At 38.1% G+C, this 18,222-nt stretch overlaps 1 protein-coding gene and 1 pseudogene across 1 annotated transcript; both read left to right on the top strand.

The window, feature by feature from the left end:
- Positions 1–9,783: 9,783 nt before the first annotated feature.
- On the top strand, positions 9,784–11,660 carry LOC130710678 (uncharacterized; annotated as a pseudogene).
- Positions 11,661–15,840: 4,180 nt separating this feature from the next.
- On the top strand, positions 15,841–18,201 carry LOC130727520 (tRNA (guanine-N(7)-)-methyltransferase). The gene is made up of 2 exons (XM_057578675.1): positions 15,841–15,993; positions 17,074–18,201. The coding sequence occupies exon 2, from the start codon at positions 17,089–17,091 to the stop codon at positions 17,854–17,856; it is 768 nt and encodes a 255-aa protein (XP_057434658.1). The 5' UTR covers positions 15,841–15,993; positions 17,074–17,088; the 3' UTR covers positions 17,857–18,201.
- Positions 18,202–18,222: the final 21 nt, after the last annotated feature.

The following is an 18,222-nucleotide window of genomic DNA, read 5'->3' on the forward strand; positions in this document are numbered from 1 at the left end:
AAAAATGTCCTCACTTTTAATAGTATATGTTAATTTTTTTTTATTAGAAAATTTATATGTATATATTGCCCCCACTACACCAAATTTCTGAATCCGTCACTTCATTCAAGCAAGCACAAGGTGTGCTTGAAACTCAAATACAAAGAGAGTAGTACATTACACAAATTAAGACGAATATAGTCTTGGATTTTTAAAACAACAACCATTTTAGAATATATGTGAAAAACTAAAACAACAACCATTTTAGAACGGATGAAGTATATGTGAAGAGAAGAAAATTATATTCGGTTTTTTCTTAATGAGAAAAAGATATTATTTTGATAGGAAGCCCATATAAGATACTAGAAGCCTATACCACAAGATGAGTCAATCACACACACACGTGGTGTGGTGGGCCCTGTTTTTCACGTATTATAATTTCTGGTTTATATAACCACCAATGAGGATCGGCCACGTTGTGCGGGCGTAAATGAGGACAACCAAGGAGTCAAAAAAATTGAGGAATGGGAGAAGAAGATATAAACAACAAATTAAGACACTATATAGGGTTAGTTTCCTAGGGAGCCAAGTCCAACTACCATATTAATAAATTAGATTATTTCGAGGAAGACCGTTTCTTTTCCCCCTGACCAATTCCAGAAATCCCTGTCCTTGAATTATTACTCCTACCCATTTTCTCTCTTTATTTTGTTTTTGTCACTTATTATATTCAATTGTTGTCACATTTGGTTTAGTATCGATATACGTACATTCTCATGACCAACACCATTTCAGTTAAGTTATGATCACAAACACATGCAGAGCTCGACATGAAATTGACGAACTCAATGATCTGAAAGTACAAGCAACATAAAGTTAGCTTATATTGTGTTTGAGTGCTTATATATACATGCTTATTTAAGGTCATGAGCTTGATAAGAAGTTGATAAAGAGCACACAAAAATGTAAATTTATTTTGTGAAAAGTGAAAACTGAAAAGTGTATAGTTAATCAATTAATGTGTAAGGCATTGGACATGATCGAAATTTGCTTGTGCTAAAAGGCATAGAGAAAGCGGAAGCGCAAAGGATGGCAAGTGATAATATAGTCTACTTAGTCGCCAGCATCCTGGGGAAAATTTTGACGTTTGTTTATATACCATGTAGTAGTCTAATTCCAGTTTCGTCTCCTTCTATGACCTTGAGTTATATAGACAACTCAATTGGTAAGAGCTTGTTGACATATGACTTAGGATGAAGAGGTCCAGGGGTCAGCCATGGAGGGCTGTAGTTTATCTTTTCCGATGTACAATATTTATAATTTTTAGTCTAGTTAATCTTGTTCGAGTCAAGAACATTCATATTATAGTTGGACTAACTCTCATAAATATTTTTTTTTCCGCTTTCAAGACTTGAATAATCAAACATATACAACTGAACCAACCACTCGTTGAAAATTCTAAGATATATATTAATTAAAATGTGAGTTATATTCGACAGTTATGTAAATCCTGTTTACACCATTCATGCATAATTATTATTACATTATACGGTTTAGTAGGCGTATTATTTTTTATCAGTCAATATAACTCAATATATTAAAAAGTGATGGATACGTATATTAAAAGAAGAGTGCTATATAGCAACATTTATTTTAATATTTTTTTCAACATTCTTTGATTGATTGATTTTGGAAGTGACACTCGTATTTTTCATGTACTCCATATGTTGTTGGGGCAACATTCATGGACCAGGCCTATCATATGGATTATGATCATCTGAAGTCAATTGAGTGTGTTTATCTCTTTCTTTATGATTATTCAAAAGGTCACACCCTTGTAACAAGTATATATAAAGAGAGGGATAAACACCAAATTTCAACTAAAAAAACTTATAAGAGTTCATATGATCCAGATCCAAGTCCTATAAAACTAGTTGGAATCAATATCAAATTTGACTAAGACAAAAAAAAAAGCGTTGATTAGTGTCGATCAGAAACCTAATGTGCTAAAAACCGACAGTAATAGTGTTTTAGTTCAAAAACACCCTTCTATTTGGGCGAGTGGTTTCGGGTTTGGGTAGATTTTGTGTTTGGGTGGATTTATACAGGGTTTAGGTTTTTATGTTTTTGTTGGGTTTGATTGTGATGTGAATGTTGGGATGAAGAAGATGAATGAAAGCTAGGTTCTAGAATAGTTGATCCTGGCTAAAAAAAGTTAAATTCATTAAAAAGGGAGATTGAGATTTAGAAATTTGGGATTATGAGGTTTTTTGTAATTTTGATTTTTAATGATTTTTTTTATTATCCATGTGTACACATAAGATTCATTAAATTATGTAGAGGACAACGCTATATAAGTGCTCACCGGACATGTAAGCATTTTGTCTGAGTTCAAATGTTTTTGGTTATAGAGGAAAATAAGACAAACTAACTAAGTTACGCACAAACGTCTTAATACAATGAAGTATAAGCCTCCGGCGGAGGTTGTCCCCACACACGATGTGATGATCCCTCCCTCGCCGCTTCTTGCCTTGCCAGAAAATCAGCAATGTTGTTGCGGTGGGGTATATGTCGGAAAGCAATGTTCCATTCCCGCTGTAACAGCTCCCGCACCCCCAAGATAGCCTCTCTGTCCTAATAAGAACTAATATCTACTGGCTCCTGAAGCACTCGTACCACCTCCATGCAGTCTGAAGCACATACCAATGAACGTATACCAAGGTTCCAAGCATGGGTCTGAGCCATGGGCTGACCCACGTGTAGGCTGGATGTGGCTATAGCCACACCAGATTTTTTAATTTTTTTTTGTTAATATCGTATATAGCGGCGGTTCAGGATCCGCTGCTAAAAGTTTTGTGTTAATGTATGGCGACGGTAGAAAGCGCCGTCATAGATTAATAAGTAAAAAATCAAAATTCACGCTTAACATCAAATTAGAACGAGGGTTTTCTTTCTTTCTTTCTTCCATTGCTTCTTTTCGGCATTCATCAACTTAAAACTCTTTTTCCCAAAAATTGAAAACTCACCAATCTTCACCTTCCTAAATTTCTTATCGCATGGAGAACCCTGATCACCGCACCAATCAACCACAATTTAAGAGGAAATTCAATTGATTCATTGTCTCTCAGGTAAATCAACTTCATAATTCACCTTACTACACTACACACAGTTCGAACTTGTTGCACGCGTTGAGTTAGATCGATTTTTTGGATGCGAATTTTTGCTTGTGAACTCAGCAGATCTGAGTTCTTTGATGGAACCATGTTGGGTTTGGAGCTACCTCCGTTTATTTTTGCTGATGAGTTTTCCTGTTTTGATTGTTGATTCATGCATGCAAATTTTAGAATGTTAAATTAGCAGCATTGTAATGTTTTCTCCCAAAAAAGCAAAATTTGTCATTTTTACTGCACAAATTAATCTTAACTTTTCATGGTTGAATAAACTTTTGTGCTTTTCATGTGAGATTATAGCTACTTCTTGCTTGGAACCTAATATAATTTCTACTTTGTATTTTTGTCTATAATTTCTTTTATGTTTAGCCACACCGATATATAATGTCTGGATCCTCCCCTGGTCTGACCTCAATTTGAAGCTATGATTAAAATCAAACAACTTCATAATTATAGAGACCAAATTGCAACATTACTTGTCGGAAGAACTAAATTCAAAACTAACTACACGGACAAAAAAAACATATTTAAGGCATGAATTTATTTTCCACATTTACTTGTTACTCGTTACATGTAACCAATTGTAAATCCTAATTTACAGTTGGGATTAGTAAAATACATGTACTACTCCTGATCAAGGTCTTGGTAGGTATTTTACGGTGGAATATTGAAGAGCCATGCCTGTAAATGACAAATTGTACTTTTCTCAACTATCTTTTCATATCACATAAACTACTCATGTGACTATTACATAATAATTTAAATTTTTAGAATAATTAATTGTTTGACATAGTATCAGAATTTCTATGCCTTAGTAATTTAGAGTTTAATCTTTATCGTCCAATCCTTTTAAAAAGAAAAATAAGTTGAATTTAGGCACATATTAGATGAGACAATTTAATCAGTTGGAATAATGAATTGTTTTACATCTCTAAAACTCAAACCAGAAGTTGCTATAAATTCTCCATGGAACAATACTCTGGCTTTGTAGCAGCAGCCATGTAAGTGGTCAATCAATTAAAATTTAAAACCTTTTAGAATTATACTTTGCATACATCATCACCTTAAGTTATTAGAAATGATCATGAGGTAATGATGAGTTGCCACGTTTCTTATTGAAAGATGCAGATATATTATTAATCTGGAATTCTGCCTTCTGGTGGGAAACTTGCTATTTGAGTGTCACAATTCTACACATGATATGTTGTTGGGGCAATATTCATGGACCAGCCTATTCCTATAAAAGAAAGAAGGTGAAATATCAAATTTGACTAAAGCTACCTCCATCTTTTACCTTAGATTGTGTTCACACCCCACATTGTAGACTTCTTTCATGTTTTCCAGTTTTATATAAAACCCATAACTAGACATGTTTGTGATCTTAAGCTAGTTGGAGTTATCATTTCTTTTTAGTGCTTGACATGATTTTAGTGTTGCAATATTAAGTGTGAGTAAGAAGTCTCATACACTAAACGAAAACGAAACTGTTGAAAAATTTATAAGTCAGAGGATTCATACATCTAATGTCTTAATTAAGGTTTTGAGTGAGAACGATGTGGTGTCCAATCAATTTGTGATTTGTTCTTATTCTAATAATGTGGAGATCTTGTAAAATATTAAGCATCTCATGGCCCAACTCTGATATCAGAGCTGATGGTTGGTGTGATCATGATGACCACTTATTGTATCAAAAGCCTTCCTCACAATGTGGAGATTAGGCAGATGCACTATTAGAAAATGCAGCATTTAATTTAGTTGCGGTTACTAATAATCACCACTAAAATTTGTACTTTGCGTCGGTTGCTTAACTGTTGGTGTTTAATATTACTTATTGGCAATTTCAACAGCTAGGAAACTACGACCACACGAAAATGATTTTGCCCCTCTTTTCTTTCGCGCTCAATATTCTCATAATTTTTCAGGTACCCCCACTGACTCACCGCTTTCATGCTCTCTCCCAATATACAATCACCTAAGAAACATTCACCGTTTTCATTTAAGCATAAACCGTAGAGGATCCTAATCCCATTGCTGAAGAAGGTGAAGAACCAAAAATGCTTGACATTCTAAAGAAAAGAGAGTTTGATCTCGAAAGCGTCGAATCCGATAAGAATAACCGATCAAACGTCACACAATATTTTGATGTCGGTCTCGATCTCTCCGAGTTCGTCCTCAATCAACCACAACCAAACCTTCTCTTTCTCTCTCTTTTCATTTTCTTCTTCGACTTTCCATCTTTGAATCCATTAATGACGGTGAAATGGGGAACAAAAAGCAAATGTAGACTTTGCGGCAGGACAAACGCCGCAAATATATATGGAGTTACGAAGGATGGTTCGCAATGTTAAATTTTATTTGTTGTTTTGCAGCGATTTGAACCACTGTTAAAATATGCCGGGGTGTATCTTCCAACTATTACTCAAAACCGATGTCTTTTTGACTCGCGCGGTAGATTCTATGACAATTAACAAACCGCTGGGAAGAAATATGGCGGTTCAAACCACCTTAAAACCTAAGTACATCCGCCACGAAAACCCAAGTGTGGGTGTAGTGAATCCATCCACATTAGCAGATTCCATTAAATTAGCTTGCTGATATTCATGATGAGAAGCACAAATTTTTCTTTCTTTAATTTTAATGCATATTTAGTTTTAAACCAGTTCATAATTGGTCTCTTGTACATCTATCATTATTAAGTGTAATTCAGCCAGTATGTATACATTAATATATATGTGTGATACAATAGTAAGGTTTCATGAAATTAAGAATAGTATATATGGTAGTGTTTTGTGATTTATAACTAATCTTGTCTTCGATCGGGAAAGCTGCATTACTTGTTTCATACGAAATTTAAAATGTCGGGAGGACAGTGGTGAATTATTTGAATTGTTGATGGTCTTTTTTCAAAGGTAGGTAGTTATGAAATTTGAAACATTCACGGCTTTTGAATTGAATTATGCAGTAATTAACTGTGTTTTCCAAAGGCTCACACAATGTCCCCATATCCATGCATCTATATCACAATCGATCACTCTTTACTTGTTATTCACTTCAAATAATCTAATGTAACTGTCTGCATCGTGTTTACCTGTTCTGATCATTATGTAATCTTTTCATTGAAGCAGCAACTTCATAAAATAACTGGAATTCCTCGGTGAGACTAAATGCTGGGGGATCAGTGTGGGGAATTAGGAAAATGATTTATCCTCCTACTAATCCCTACTATAAATTCTCCTGCACACTAAATGAAGCAAGAACTTATAGTCTTTGGTATTTTGAAAGTGTAAAAACCATTTAATTCTTTCTCCATTTCGTGTATTGGGGGATGAAGTAGGAGGATATAGCAATACTCAGGGATTTTTATGGATCGAAAAAATTTACACTATTTTTATACTTAGGGCCCGTTTGGTATGCTGTATAGTATAAGACTTGATAATATAAGACCTAATAGTATTAGGCTTGATAAAATTTTAATACTATATACAACGTTTGATGACACACTGTATAACTTATCATTCTGTTTAAATTATATAAACTTATGTTTTGTGAAATATTGAATAATAATATATATTATAAAAATGAAGATGGTGTTAGTGGGGGGTAAAAATGGGGGTAACAGCCAATGTGGTTGTGATAATGGTGGTGGCGGTGATGGGGGTGGTGGTGGTTGTAGAGGTGGCAGCGATGATGCCGAGTGGTGGTTATGGTGGCAACGACGGCAGCTGTGTTGGAAGTGATGGTGGTGGCAGGGTGGAGGGAGGTGGTGGTGGCGATGGTGGAAGGTTGTGGTGGCGGAAGTGGTTTGGGTGGTAGCAGCAGCGGTGGTGGTGCTGGAAGTGATGGTGATGATGATCGTGGCGGTGCCAGTGATGGGTGCTCATCAACGATGATAGAGGTAGTGGTGGTAGCGGCGGCGGTTGCGGTAGAGGTGGTGGAGGAGGCAGTGGGGCGGTGGTGGTGGAGGGCGGTGGTGGAAAGTTGTGGTAGAGATGGTTGAGGGTTGTGGTAGAGATGGTGGAGGGTTGTGGTGTGGCTTTTAAATCACTCTTGTCATGCCTTATCCATCATCTATAGGGTGGATTAAATAATCCATCATTTTAATGTTGTAAGAGTGGATTGATGTATAAGTTTATACAATACAATGTTAGCTCTAAACAATGGATAAGTCCATAATGTATTGTATAAGTTTATACTATCATGCCTAATACGGTGTCCAAACGAGCCCTTTATTATTTATAGAATAATGAATTTTGATTGGATGTCACCGTAAAATTAAAGTTATATTTGAAACATTATTTACACTCACAGTACTTTATTTACACTTTCCTTTCTTTCTCTTCTTTTTCAATTTTATCACTCATCTTTTCTTATTTTTTTTCTTTTTTTAGGTTTTACTTTCTATCTATCTCTTCTCTTCACTAATTCCACTTATTTTAAGGTCTCAATCCAATTTAATTCTTTCAAATTACTTCTAGGGATGTACCCGACTGAGGATAGGGGCCTATGGCATAGCCTACGTCAAGCTCAGGTCATGCCAACCCAAATTACTAAATAGATAAGGCCAAGACTTTTTTAAAAGCCTATTTAATTAAAAAGGTCAAGTTTGGGCCACATAAAAAGCCTTACAAATCTAACATGTGAGCAAACTTATAAACTAATATGTTGAGACTATATAATAATTTAACTATATAAACCTCTTTAGAAAATGACTACTGACTTGGACCGCATATGATCATATTATTGTATTTTAACTCATTAGTTTATAAGTTTGTTGACATGTTACAAGTAAAACTTTCGGTCTACTTGAATATATTACAATACTCCAGACTTTTAAATAGGCTACCACATCAACTCAGACTTCCAAATAGATAAGACTCAGGCCTAAAAAAGTGTCTTTAACAAGCTACAAGTCATACTCAAGCCTTAAATATTTTAAGCAGGTTGAGCCTATTTAAGCAAAGTCTAGTAAAGCTCACCGTACTTCCACCCCTAACCATACTTACTACAAAGTGGAGTTCAGCAACAAAAACTAATTATGTTGCTGATTAATTCGGTTCAGTGACACAATAACGGAACGGATAGACAAGGTGCCTCCTATACTTGTTTTTCCATCGAGCTAATACTCCCACCATTCCTTATTAACTGTCCACTTTGAAGAATTTTTTTGTTCCTATATAACTGTCCACTTAGAGTTTCAAGAGAGCATTAATTGATGTTTTTCCAAGAAATGCCCTTACACAAACAATAAATGAAGAAAGATAAATACATTCTAAAGGGTGATATAGGAAAACAAATAGCACTTTTATGAAAATTAACACAATTAATTGCTTTCCTTAATTTATGTGAACCTTTTCTTCCTGAACAGATAAATAGGAACGGAGGGAGTATATTTGTTTTTGGTAGAGCACTTTTCTTTTGGTAGATATCTAGCTAGCTAATAATATATATATAATATATATACAAACATTACATGCATGCATATTATAATTGACAGACAGCTATGTATATATGAAATTTATTTACATGTGCTTAATTAGCTAATTAAACAACAGAAAAGCATGCATGGCAGGTCTTAAAGCTTCAAATATACTCTAATCAGAACAATAGCTATATATCGCCAGCATTATTTCTGTAGCAATTTCAATATTACATTGGGTCTGTCTTGTGCTTTTTGTCCACAGGCCCCAATTACGCCATGTCCATTGTCCGGTTTCACAAAATTCTAGCTAGCAATTAAAAAGATGCAAACTTAGCTTTTTTTGTGTGTTAATTACGTATCTCATATATACCGATAGTTGCTCTCACCTCATTTTCAACGTACTAAGCGGTAGGAGATTGACCAATGGAAATTGCACTGTCGGCTTTTATGAATCTTAATTAAACTTTTTAAAAAATCAAAATAAGTATTTAAAAAATTTTAGACAAAAAAATTTAAATTAAAAGATAGTTACGTTATACATAATAAACTAAAATAAATATATAAACAGGTAAATATAAGCACAAAAATTGGAAAAGGTGAATTTTAATATTGAAATATTTATGATTAACAATAAATAACTTTTTTCTCACAAATGGTTCCAAAAGAATTAGGAAACTACCAGTCCAAGGTGACTATGAGTTTTGTTCTTTTTTGAGATTTTGGATTCAAGTCTTACAGTTTCTAGAAGAGCTTTAAATAATTAGATTAATTGGAGCCTAGCTAATGTGTGGTAAGTTTCTAAAGACAGAGAGAGCTCCAGAGCAACAAAAAAATAGACAAGTATTTTTTTATTCCCAGAAACTTCATTGGAATAAATTGATATTTTTATTGACTAATGAATTGATAATATTAATTTTAAATTTTTTCAAATATCACTTTTAGTGCTGATTAGTTGTTATTTCTGAGCTAATCAGCTGTTATTCCTGATAGAATAGGAATTATTCTCCTGTAATTAAGCTAATAGTTCTCCTATAATTAGGTTAATTAGTCTCATGTATTTATGAGTTGACTTATGTTATGTATATTTATACCTATTCCAATGAATGAGAAAAGCACCCATTGAATTTACCCTATCATCTTACATGGTATCAGTAATCTATCTGATCCAGACCTAGCCTTTCGCTGCCGTGTCCCTTTTCTAATTTTGCACCGCCTCACGCATAAAGGCCACCGCGCCGCCGCCGCGCTTGCTTCCGCACCCTTTCCTTCTCACTGTCGCTGCATCCCTTTACAGCCGCACCCACCCTCTCCACTCTCCCTTCTACTCTCTGTTTGTTTCAGACCCGCACGCACCTCCTCCTCCTACAGCATCGCCGCGCCGTTCTCAACGCCGCCAGGGCCGCCGCCAGCACCGCTCGCCGCCGCCTTTACTGCCCAGATCCACCTCCTCTCTCTCGGATCTCCAACCCGAGCACGCACAGCTTGGATCTGTTCTTCCTCCGTGACAGCAAAGTCACGTGCAAGCCAGCCCCGGTTCACTTTCTCACCTGGTTCAACCAAACCGTTTCTTTTTACCTCCGGTTCGCCCAGACCAAAACAAAAAAAACAAAAAAAAAAAAACCCTATTTTCCTTTACTCTCGGCCATACTCCTCACCGTCATGTCTTCTCAAGCCTCCTCGGACAACACCCCTGTGACCGTCACCCCTCCTACGACAGTCACCCCGGTGGCCCCGCCGGCCAAACCTGATTTTCACCCGGCGCTTACTGTTACGAACATTAGGAATCACATTCCTATTGTGCTTGACGTGGAGACTGATCGCTATGGCACCTGGGCGGAGCTGTTCCGCATCCATGCCCGTTCTCACCGGGTTCTGCATCACATTTTCCCTGTTGCGGATAAGCCTCCTCCGCCTGTTACTGACCCTACTTACGAGTTGTGGACCACTTTGGATGCCACGGTCCTTTCAGTGGATTTATGCCACCATCTCTATTGACCTGATGACTACCATCATGGAGCCTGACTCCACTGCTCTCACTGCTTGGACACGTTTGGCTGATATTTTCTGGGATAATCAGAACGCTCGTGCTGTCACCCTAGAGCAGGAGTTCTCTAATGTTCGCATGGAGGCATTTCCGACTGTCGCTGCCTACTGTCAGCGTCTGAAGATGCTTTCTGACCAGCTCCGTGATGTCGGTGCTCCTGTGAACAATCACCGTCTAGTTTTGCAGCTAATCTCCGGCCTCACTGACGCCTATAAGGGTGTTGCTACTTTGATTCGTCAGAGCAATCCGCTTCCCTCCTTTCATCAGGCTCGCTCAATGCTTACCTTGGAGGAAGCCGGTATGGCTAAGATGAAACCTGCTGAACCTCCTGCTGCATATGTTGCTACTCAGCCGCGTCCTTCCGATGCCTCTTCTCAGAGTTCTGATCGTCGGTCCTCCAACCGTTCTCGATCCCACAACTCTAAGGGTCGTGGTGGGAATCGTGGCAACGGTGGTGGATCCCGCAGTGGCACCTCTCAGGGCTCCTCTCCTCCGATGCCACCTCGGCCGCAGTACTTTCCGTACCAGCATTGGGGATGGGCCCCACCTCCATGGGCCATGCCTCCGTGCCCATACCCTACCTCTCAGTGGACCCGTCCGTCTGCTCCTCCTCAGCAGCCTGGCATTCTGGGCCAGCGACCTCAGGCTTATGCTGCTTCAGCCTCGCCCGTGCCGACTGACATTGCCACTGCCATGCACACCATGACACTTGCTCCTCCGAACAGCACCTGGTACATGGACACTGGAGCATCATCTCATGTGGCAGCATCACAAGGTAATCTCACGTCTTATTCTAATTTGAGTCATCTTAATCAGAAACTGTATGTTGGTAGCGGACAAGGTATTCCAATTCAGGGTTCTGGACATACAACCCTTCCCACCTCCCATACACACAAGCCCTTGACCCTTTCCCATGTCTTGCACACACCTAATATTGTTAAAAACTTGATTTCTGTGCGACAACTCACCACTGATAACAATGTTTCTGTTTGTTTTGACCCATATGGCTTCTCGATTCATGATTTTCAGACGGGGACTCCACTCATGAGATGTAATAGTCCAGGCAATCTCTACCCAGTCACTCCCTCCTTTCCATTTGCTGGTCTAGCTCAGAGTCTCTGGCACAGTCGTCTTGGTCATCCAAGTTCTTCTTCCTTGCAGTCTCTTCGTAGTAATAAGTTCATTAGCTTTGAGCATTTCAATTCTAGCACAGTTTGTGAGTCTTGTGTGTTTGGCAAGCATGTTAGGTTGCCATTTGTGTCTTCTAATAATGTTACTGTGATGCCTTTTGACATTTTACACAGTGACTTATGGACTTCGCCTGTTTTATCTTCTGCCGGTCATCGGTATTATGTTTTATTTTTGGATGATTTTACAGATTTCTTGTGGACGTTTCCTTTAAGTAATAAATCTCAAGTTTTTGAAATGTTCACCTCTCTGTCAAATCAAATCCGCACGCATTTTTCTCAATCTGTAAAATGCCTTCAATGTGATAATGGGCGAGAATTTGACAATAAATCTTTTCATGATTATTGTGCTACTACTGGTCTTATTTTTCGCTTCTCCTGCACGCATACATCCTCTCAAAATGGTAAGGCGGAGCGCAAAATACGCACCATTACCAACATGATTCGTACTCTTCTCGCTCATGCGTCTGTTCCTCCGTCCTTTTGGCATCATGCCCTTCAAATGGCTACCTATCTACTTAATATCATTCCTCGGAAAGCTCTATCTAATCTCTCTCCCACTCAACTTCTGTATCGTCGTGACCCGTCTTACACACATCTGCGAGTTTTTGGTTGTCTTTGTTACCCTTTAGTTCCTTCTACTACCATTAACAAATTACAACCCCGCTCCTCCCCGTGTGTCTTCCTCGGGTACCCACTTCATCACAGAGGTTATAAGTGTTTTGATTTGTCGCACAGAAAAATCATTATCTCCCGACATGTCATCTTTGATGAGACTCAGTTTCCCTTTGCCACCATGACTACCCCTCCTCCCTCCACTTATGACTGCTTCTCAGATACTATACATCCCTCTTTTATTCATCAGTGGACCCATCCCTCCACCTTACCTGCGCCTAGCCCTACTCCTGCAGTCCCTTCTACCGTGACCACACCATCACCCCATACGACCTCTTCCTCATCTTCTGACTCCCTACCACCTTCTCCTTCACTGCCTTTGCCGACTCCGCCTGTACCCCCTGTCCGTACCATGGCCACTCGCAGCATGCGAGGTATCTACAAACCCAGAAAGCTTTTCAACCTTTCTGTCACCATTGATGATCCCACCATCTCACCTCTTCCCAACAACCCGAAGCTAGCTCTTTCAGACCCAAATTGGAAATCCGCCATGCAGTCTGAATTTGATGCTTTAATTAGAAATAATACTTGGGATTTGGTACCTCGTCCTAGTGATGTTAATATCATTCGCTGCATGTGGATTTTTCGTCATAAGACGAAAGCTAATGGTTGTTTTGAGCGTTATAAAGCTCGTCTTGTAGGTGATGGCAGGTCACAGCTTGCAGGTGTTGATTGTGATGAGACTTTCAGTCCGGTGGTGAAACCAGCGACCATTCGCACAGTTCTCACCATTGCCCTCTCCAGGTCTTGGCCCATTCACCAGCTAGATGTTCAGAATGCCTTCCTCCATGGTGATCTGCATGAGACAGTTTATATGCATCAGTCATTGGGTTTCTGTGACCGTACTCATCCTGATTATGTGTGTCGCTTGCGGAAATCTCTTTATGGGTTGAAGCAAGCGCCTCGCGCTTGGTACCAGCGTTTTGCAGATTATGTCTCCACCATTGGGTTTCAGCATAGCACCTCTGATCACTCTCTTTTCATCTACAGACGAGGCTCTGACATGGCTTACCTCCTGCTTTATGTTGATGACATCATACTCATCAGTTCTTCTCATGACCTTTGCAAATCTATCATGGCTCTTCTTGCCTCTGAGTTTGCTATGAAGGATCTGGGCCCGTTGAGCTATTTTTTGGGCATTGCAGTCACCAGACATGCAGGTGGACTTTTTCTCAGTCAGCGTACATATGCACGTGACATTATTGCTCGGGCCGGTATGACGTCGTGCAATCCTTCTGCCACTCCAGTTGACACCAAGCAGAAACTCAGTTCTTCTGCTGGTACTCCGTGTGATGATCCTACTTTATATCGGAGTCTTGCTGGGGCTTTGCAGTATCTCACATTCACCCGTCCTGACATCTCTTATGCTGTTCAGCAGGTGTGCCTTCACATGCATGCCCCCCGCACAGAGCATATGCTTGCACTGAAGCGCATCCTACGTTATGTTCAGGGCACCTTACAGTTTGGCTTGCATCTCTCTCCTTCTCCTATCGAGAAGCTTATTTCATACACCGATGCGGATTGGGGTGGATGTCCCGACACTCGTCGTTCTACTTCTGGTTACTGTGTGTTTCTCGGCGACAACCTCATTTCTTGGTCGTCCAAGAGACAACCCACGCTTTCCCGGTCCAGTGCTGAGGCTGAGTACCGAGGCGTCGCTAATGTGGTTTCTGAATCATGTTGGCTACGCAACCTGCTTTTGGAGCTTCACTTTCCTCTTTCACACGCTACTTTAGTCTATTGTGATAATGTTAGCGCCATCTACTTATCCGGCAATCCTGTCCAGCATCAGCGCACTAAACACATTGAGATGGACATTCACTTTGTTCGGGAGAAGGTCACTCGTGGTCAGGCACGCATTCTTCATGTCCCTTCTCGTCACCAGATTGCAGACATCTTCACCAAAGGCCTCCCTAGAGTTCTATTTGATGATTTTCGGACCAGTCTCAGCGTCTGCGAACCTCCCGTTTCGACTGCGGGGGTGTGATAGAATAGGAATTATTCTCCTGTAATTAAGCTAATTGTTCTCTTATAATTAGGTTAATTAGTCTCATGTATTTATGAGTTGACTTATGTTATGTATATTTATACCTATTCCAATGAATGAGAAAAGCACCCATTGAATTTACCCTATCATCAACAATTAGGTTAATTACAGGAGAATAATTCCTATTCTATCAATTCCAAAATGTAAAATCCTCAATATATATCTCATATTTTTTTCATCCATCAACTTATGTATCTTGCAAGGACTTTGTCAATATTCAGTGAAGTAGTTGATGAACATTTGTCATGAAGGATCAAGGAAGAAGCTAAGAAGCAGCAGTGAATAACCCTAATCCTAAGTGTGTCTGTGTGTGACAGATTATAATATGTATGTTTGTCAAGCACTTCAAGATTAAAAAAAGAAAAAATTACCCGATAGGTGCAAAGTATAAATTGGTTATCAATTCAAAGTGAACATGATCGACGATTAAGCTACTTTTCGTTTAATTATGAGCTAATTAGAAATGCATAATTCAAGACTTCAATTAAGTTGTTGGAATAGTTATTGGATGCAGGAAAAGTAAATGAGCTAGTATATTGGAGTAACATGCATGACATGTTGATTTTATTTTTCCAAAGAGGATCATGTGATTATAAACTGGATTGTTGGACAGAAAGATGTTCATAATTTACCTAAGAGGATGCATAAAATTAAGAAACAAAGTCTAGTCCTTTTATCTTTTGGTGTACGGAAAAGTTAAGTTAACATTTTGCATTTACTAGATACTAGATATATGTTAGGTTGGACAAATTCACAAACCTTTTGCCCCAACTTTTAGGGTAGACTTTGCACATTCATGTACACTGTCTATAAAGTCTTCAATTTAGGTTCCCTTCGAAACACGACTTAATTAAGCGCTTATAACATAAACGTTTATTCATAAACTATTTTAATTTTTTTATTGAAATGAATCAAAATTAGCTATATATAAGCATAAGTTCTTTTTCATAAGCTATTCTCAGTAGCTTATGAAAATAAGCTTAAAACAGCTTATAGTAAGCTCTCTCAAACACTGACATAAGAGCTTATACTTTCATATAAGCTCAAATAAGCTATTCCAAACAGGGCCTTAGGACATCTGTCGAAACCTTACTTAAGGATAATCTAACACGTATCACTTAAACTAACCACTCGTTGGTGCCTGTTTTGGGCTGTGATGATAAGAATAATGTTACTCTATTTTTGGATTTTTTTTGTAATAATTAAATGTTTTATGTGGTTTTGGGCTTTTCTTTGGGTCCATTTGGACTAAGTGTCAATTTTTTAGTCCATGGGTGTTGGCCCAAGGTGTCACCTGAGCCCAAATACATTGTTCCCTTCCCTCTCTTCTACTCAGCGCCATTCTTTCGTTGCTGCTCAAAAAGTTGCCTCTTGAAGAAGAAGAAGAAGAAGAAGAAGAAGTGCATTCAGCCAGCGTCACCTTCAATTTCGAAGAATTCAATACTTTTCTCTCCAAATCTCTCCTTTGATAGGTAACGCAGTTAACCCTAAACTTCATTTTGTTTTATCGATTTCTGTTTTGATAATTTTGATGTTTTTTGTGATTACAATCGATTGTTCTATGTAATCAATTCGTAGCTTTCTTGTTTCTCGTCCTTTGAAATCGATATTGGATGAACTTGAAGAATTTTTTTATTCATGTATTATTTGGTGATATCTTTGTGATGTTCTGTAATGCACACCATGTGTTTTTCATAATGCCAACTCCACAACCTTACAAGATTAAACTGCTGTTTCTTCAAATTAGTGTCAGTAACTTCATAATTTCCATCAAATGCGTAACACCGCCTTATATTTTGATCTATACTTGGAACTAGAAATAAATGAATTTGTCGATGGATGTGGGGTTTCAGATATGCATATGTGGTTATTTTATTCCTAATAATGGTGAATTATTTGGACAATATGATTTCAGTTTTTGACATCTGCTATATAAATGTTAGTGGTTCACAAGTTGCAGAACAAAGAGATGTATGGCCTTTGTTTCATTGTAACTTGATGATTGTAATCATTTAAAATATGCATTTCATTTTCTAATCTTGCTTTCCTGAATGCTAATAAGACAAAAAGAGTTCAGTTGCCAGTGGTTGAACCTGCATTTCTTATATAACTTACTAGTTTTTTTGTGTGTTTGCGTATATTTACTTTGTCTTTATTCTGTAACAAACCTCATTGATAATATTTAAGATAACAAATTGATTATGAAGACAATGAAAGTTGACCATGAAATTTGTTGAATGTTTTTATATGTACAGATTTCTCACTTTAGTAGGTTAGATGAAACTTGTTTCTCAAATTCAACTTTGATTTACCTGATATTAATTTCTGGTCTTTAGCATATCCATCATTTGACCATTAGTCTGCTAAGTGTAAACTAAGATGCTTGATTGAAGATCGATCACATGAAAATTTATGGAACCTTGTTAATATACTTACAAGTTTTTTACCCTGTATTTGTACTTGTGTATTGATTATAAAAGTAAATACATTCCTTTATGAATTATCAGTATATCCTCATTATTCTGAAGATTGTGGCTATCAAAATGTTGCAGTTTGAATAAATAGACATGTCTGAGACTGAGATAAATCCAACCTTCAGCAAGTCAACTGGATTGCCTCGAAAGCGCTTCTATCGTGCACGAGCACACAGCAATCCACTTAGTGACTCACACTTTCCTGTGCCAATATCTCCCAGGCACGTGGACTATTCCCTCCATTACCCTCAGCTCTTTCCCTCGTCTGATAGAGCTGACAGTTCCAGAAAGGTCCAGTTTGCTGATATTGGCTGTGGTTTTGGCGGGCTTCTTATCAGTCTTGCCACCCTGTTCCCAGAAACACTGATGATTGGAATGGAACTTAGAGATAAAGTGTCTGAGTATGTCAAGGAAAGAATTTTATCTTTAAGGGTGGCAAATCCAGGTCAATACCAAAATGTTTCTGTGGTACGGACTAACTCCATGAAGTACATTCCCAATTACTTTGAGAAAGGACAACTGTCAAAGATGTTTTTCTTGTTTCCTGATCCTCATTTTAAAGAGAAAAATCACCGCCGTCGGGTTATCAGTCCGTTCTTGCTAGATGAATATGCTTATACTCTTGAGGTTGGTGGAATTATATACACAATAACGGATGTAGAAGAACTTGGGGACTGGATGAAGTCTTGCCTAGAGAATCATCCCATGTTTGAACCCCTGACTGAGAAAGAACTTGAAGCAGATCCAGTTGTGATGCTTTTAAGCTCTGCAACCGAAGAAGGCCAAAAGGTTGCTAGAAATGGTGGACAAACTTTCCAGGCTGTTTTCAGGCGAATTGTGCCATCCGATCAGTCATCCTAGACTTCACCTTCTTAATCTTAAGTGCTGCAAATCAAAAGAAGGTGATTGCTACTTGCTAGGCATTGGATTGTTCTTGCCAATTTATTAGAGGACAGTTAGCTTCTCAAGAATGATATAGTTTTAGTCATCTTTTATTTGCTTATTTGTGTTTATTTTCATGTTTAGCTGAACCAATTAGATGTTGAAATCCATCATGGAGAGTGTAGTTCATGATTCAATCAGTTATTTGTCACTATTAACAACCATGGTTAGATTCAAACCATCATGATTCATGTTGGCTTTGCATTGTTCTCTTCAATTTATTAGCGGACAGTAAACTTCTCAAGAATGATATGGTTTTAGTCATCTTTTATTTGCTTATTTGTG

Source organism: Lotus japonicus, chromosome 1, assembly GCF_012489685.1.
Source record: "Lotus japonicus ecotype B-129 chromosome 1, LjGifu_v1.2".
Classification (NCBI taxonomy): domain Eukaryota; kingdom Viridiplantae; phylum Streptophyta; class Magnoliopsida; order Fabales; family Fabaceae; genus Lotus; species Lotus japonicus.

Excerpts from the sequence above, each read along its gene's own strand:
- LOC130727520 (XM_057578675.1), top strand. The coding sequence starts at position 17,089 with ATGTCTGAGACTGAGATAAATCCAACCTTCAGCAAGTCAACTGGATTG.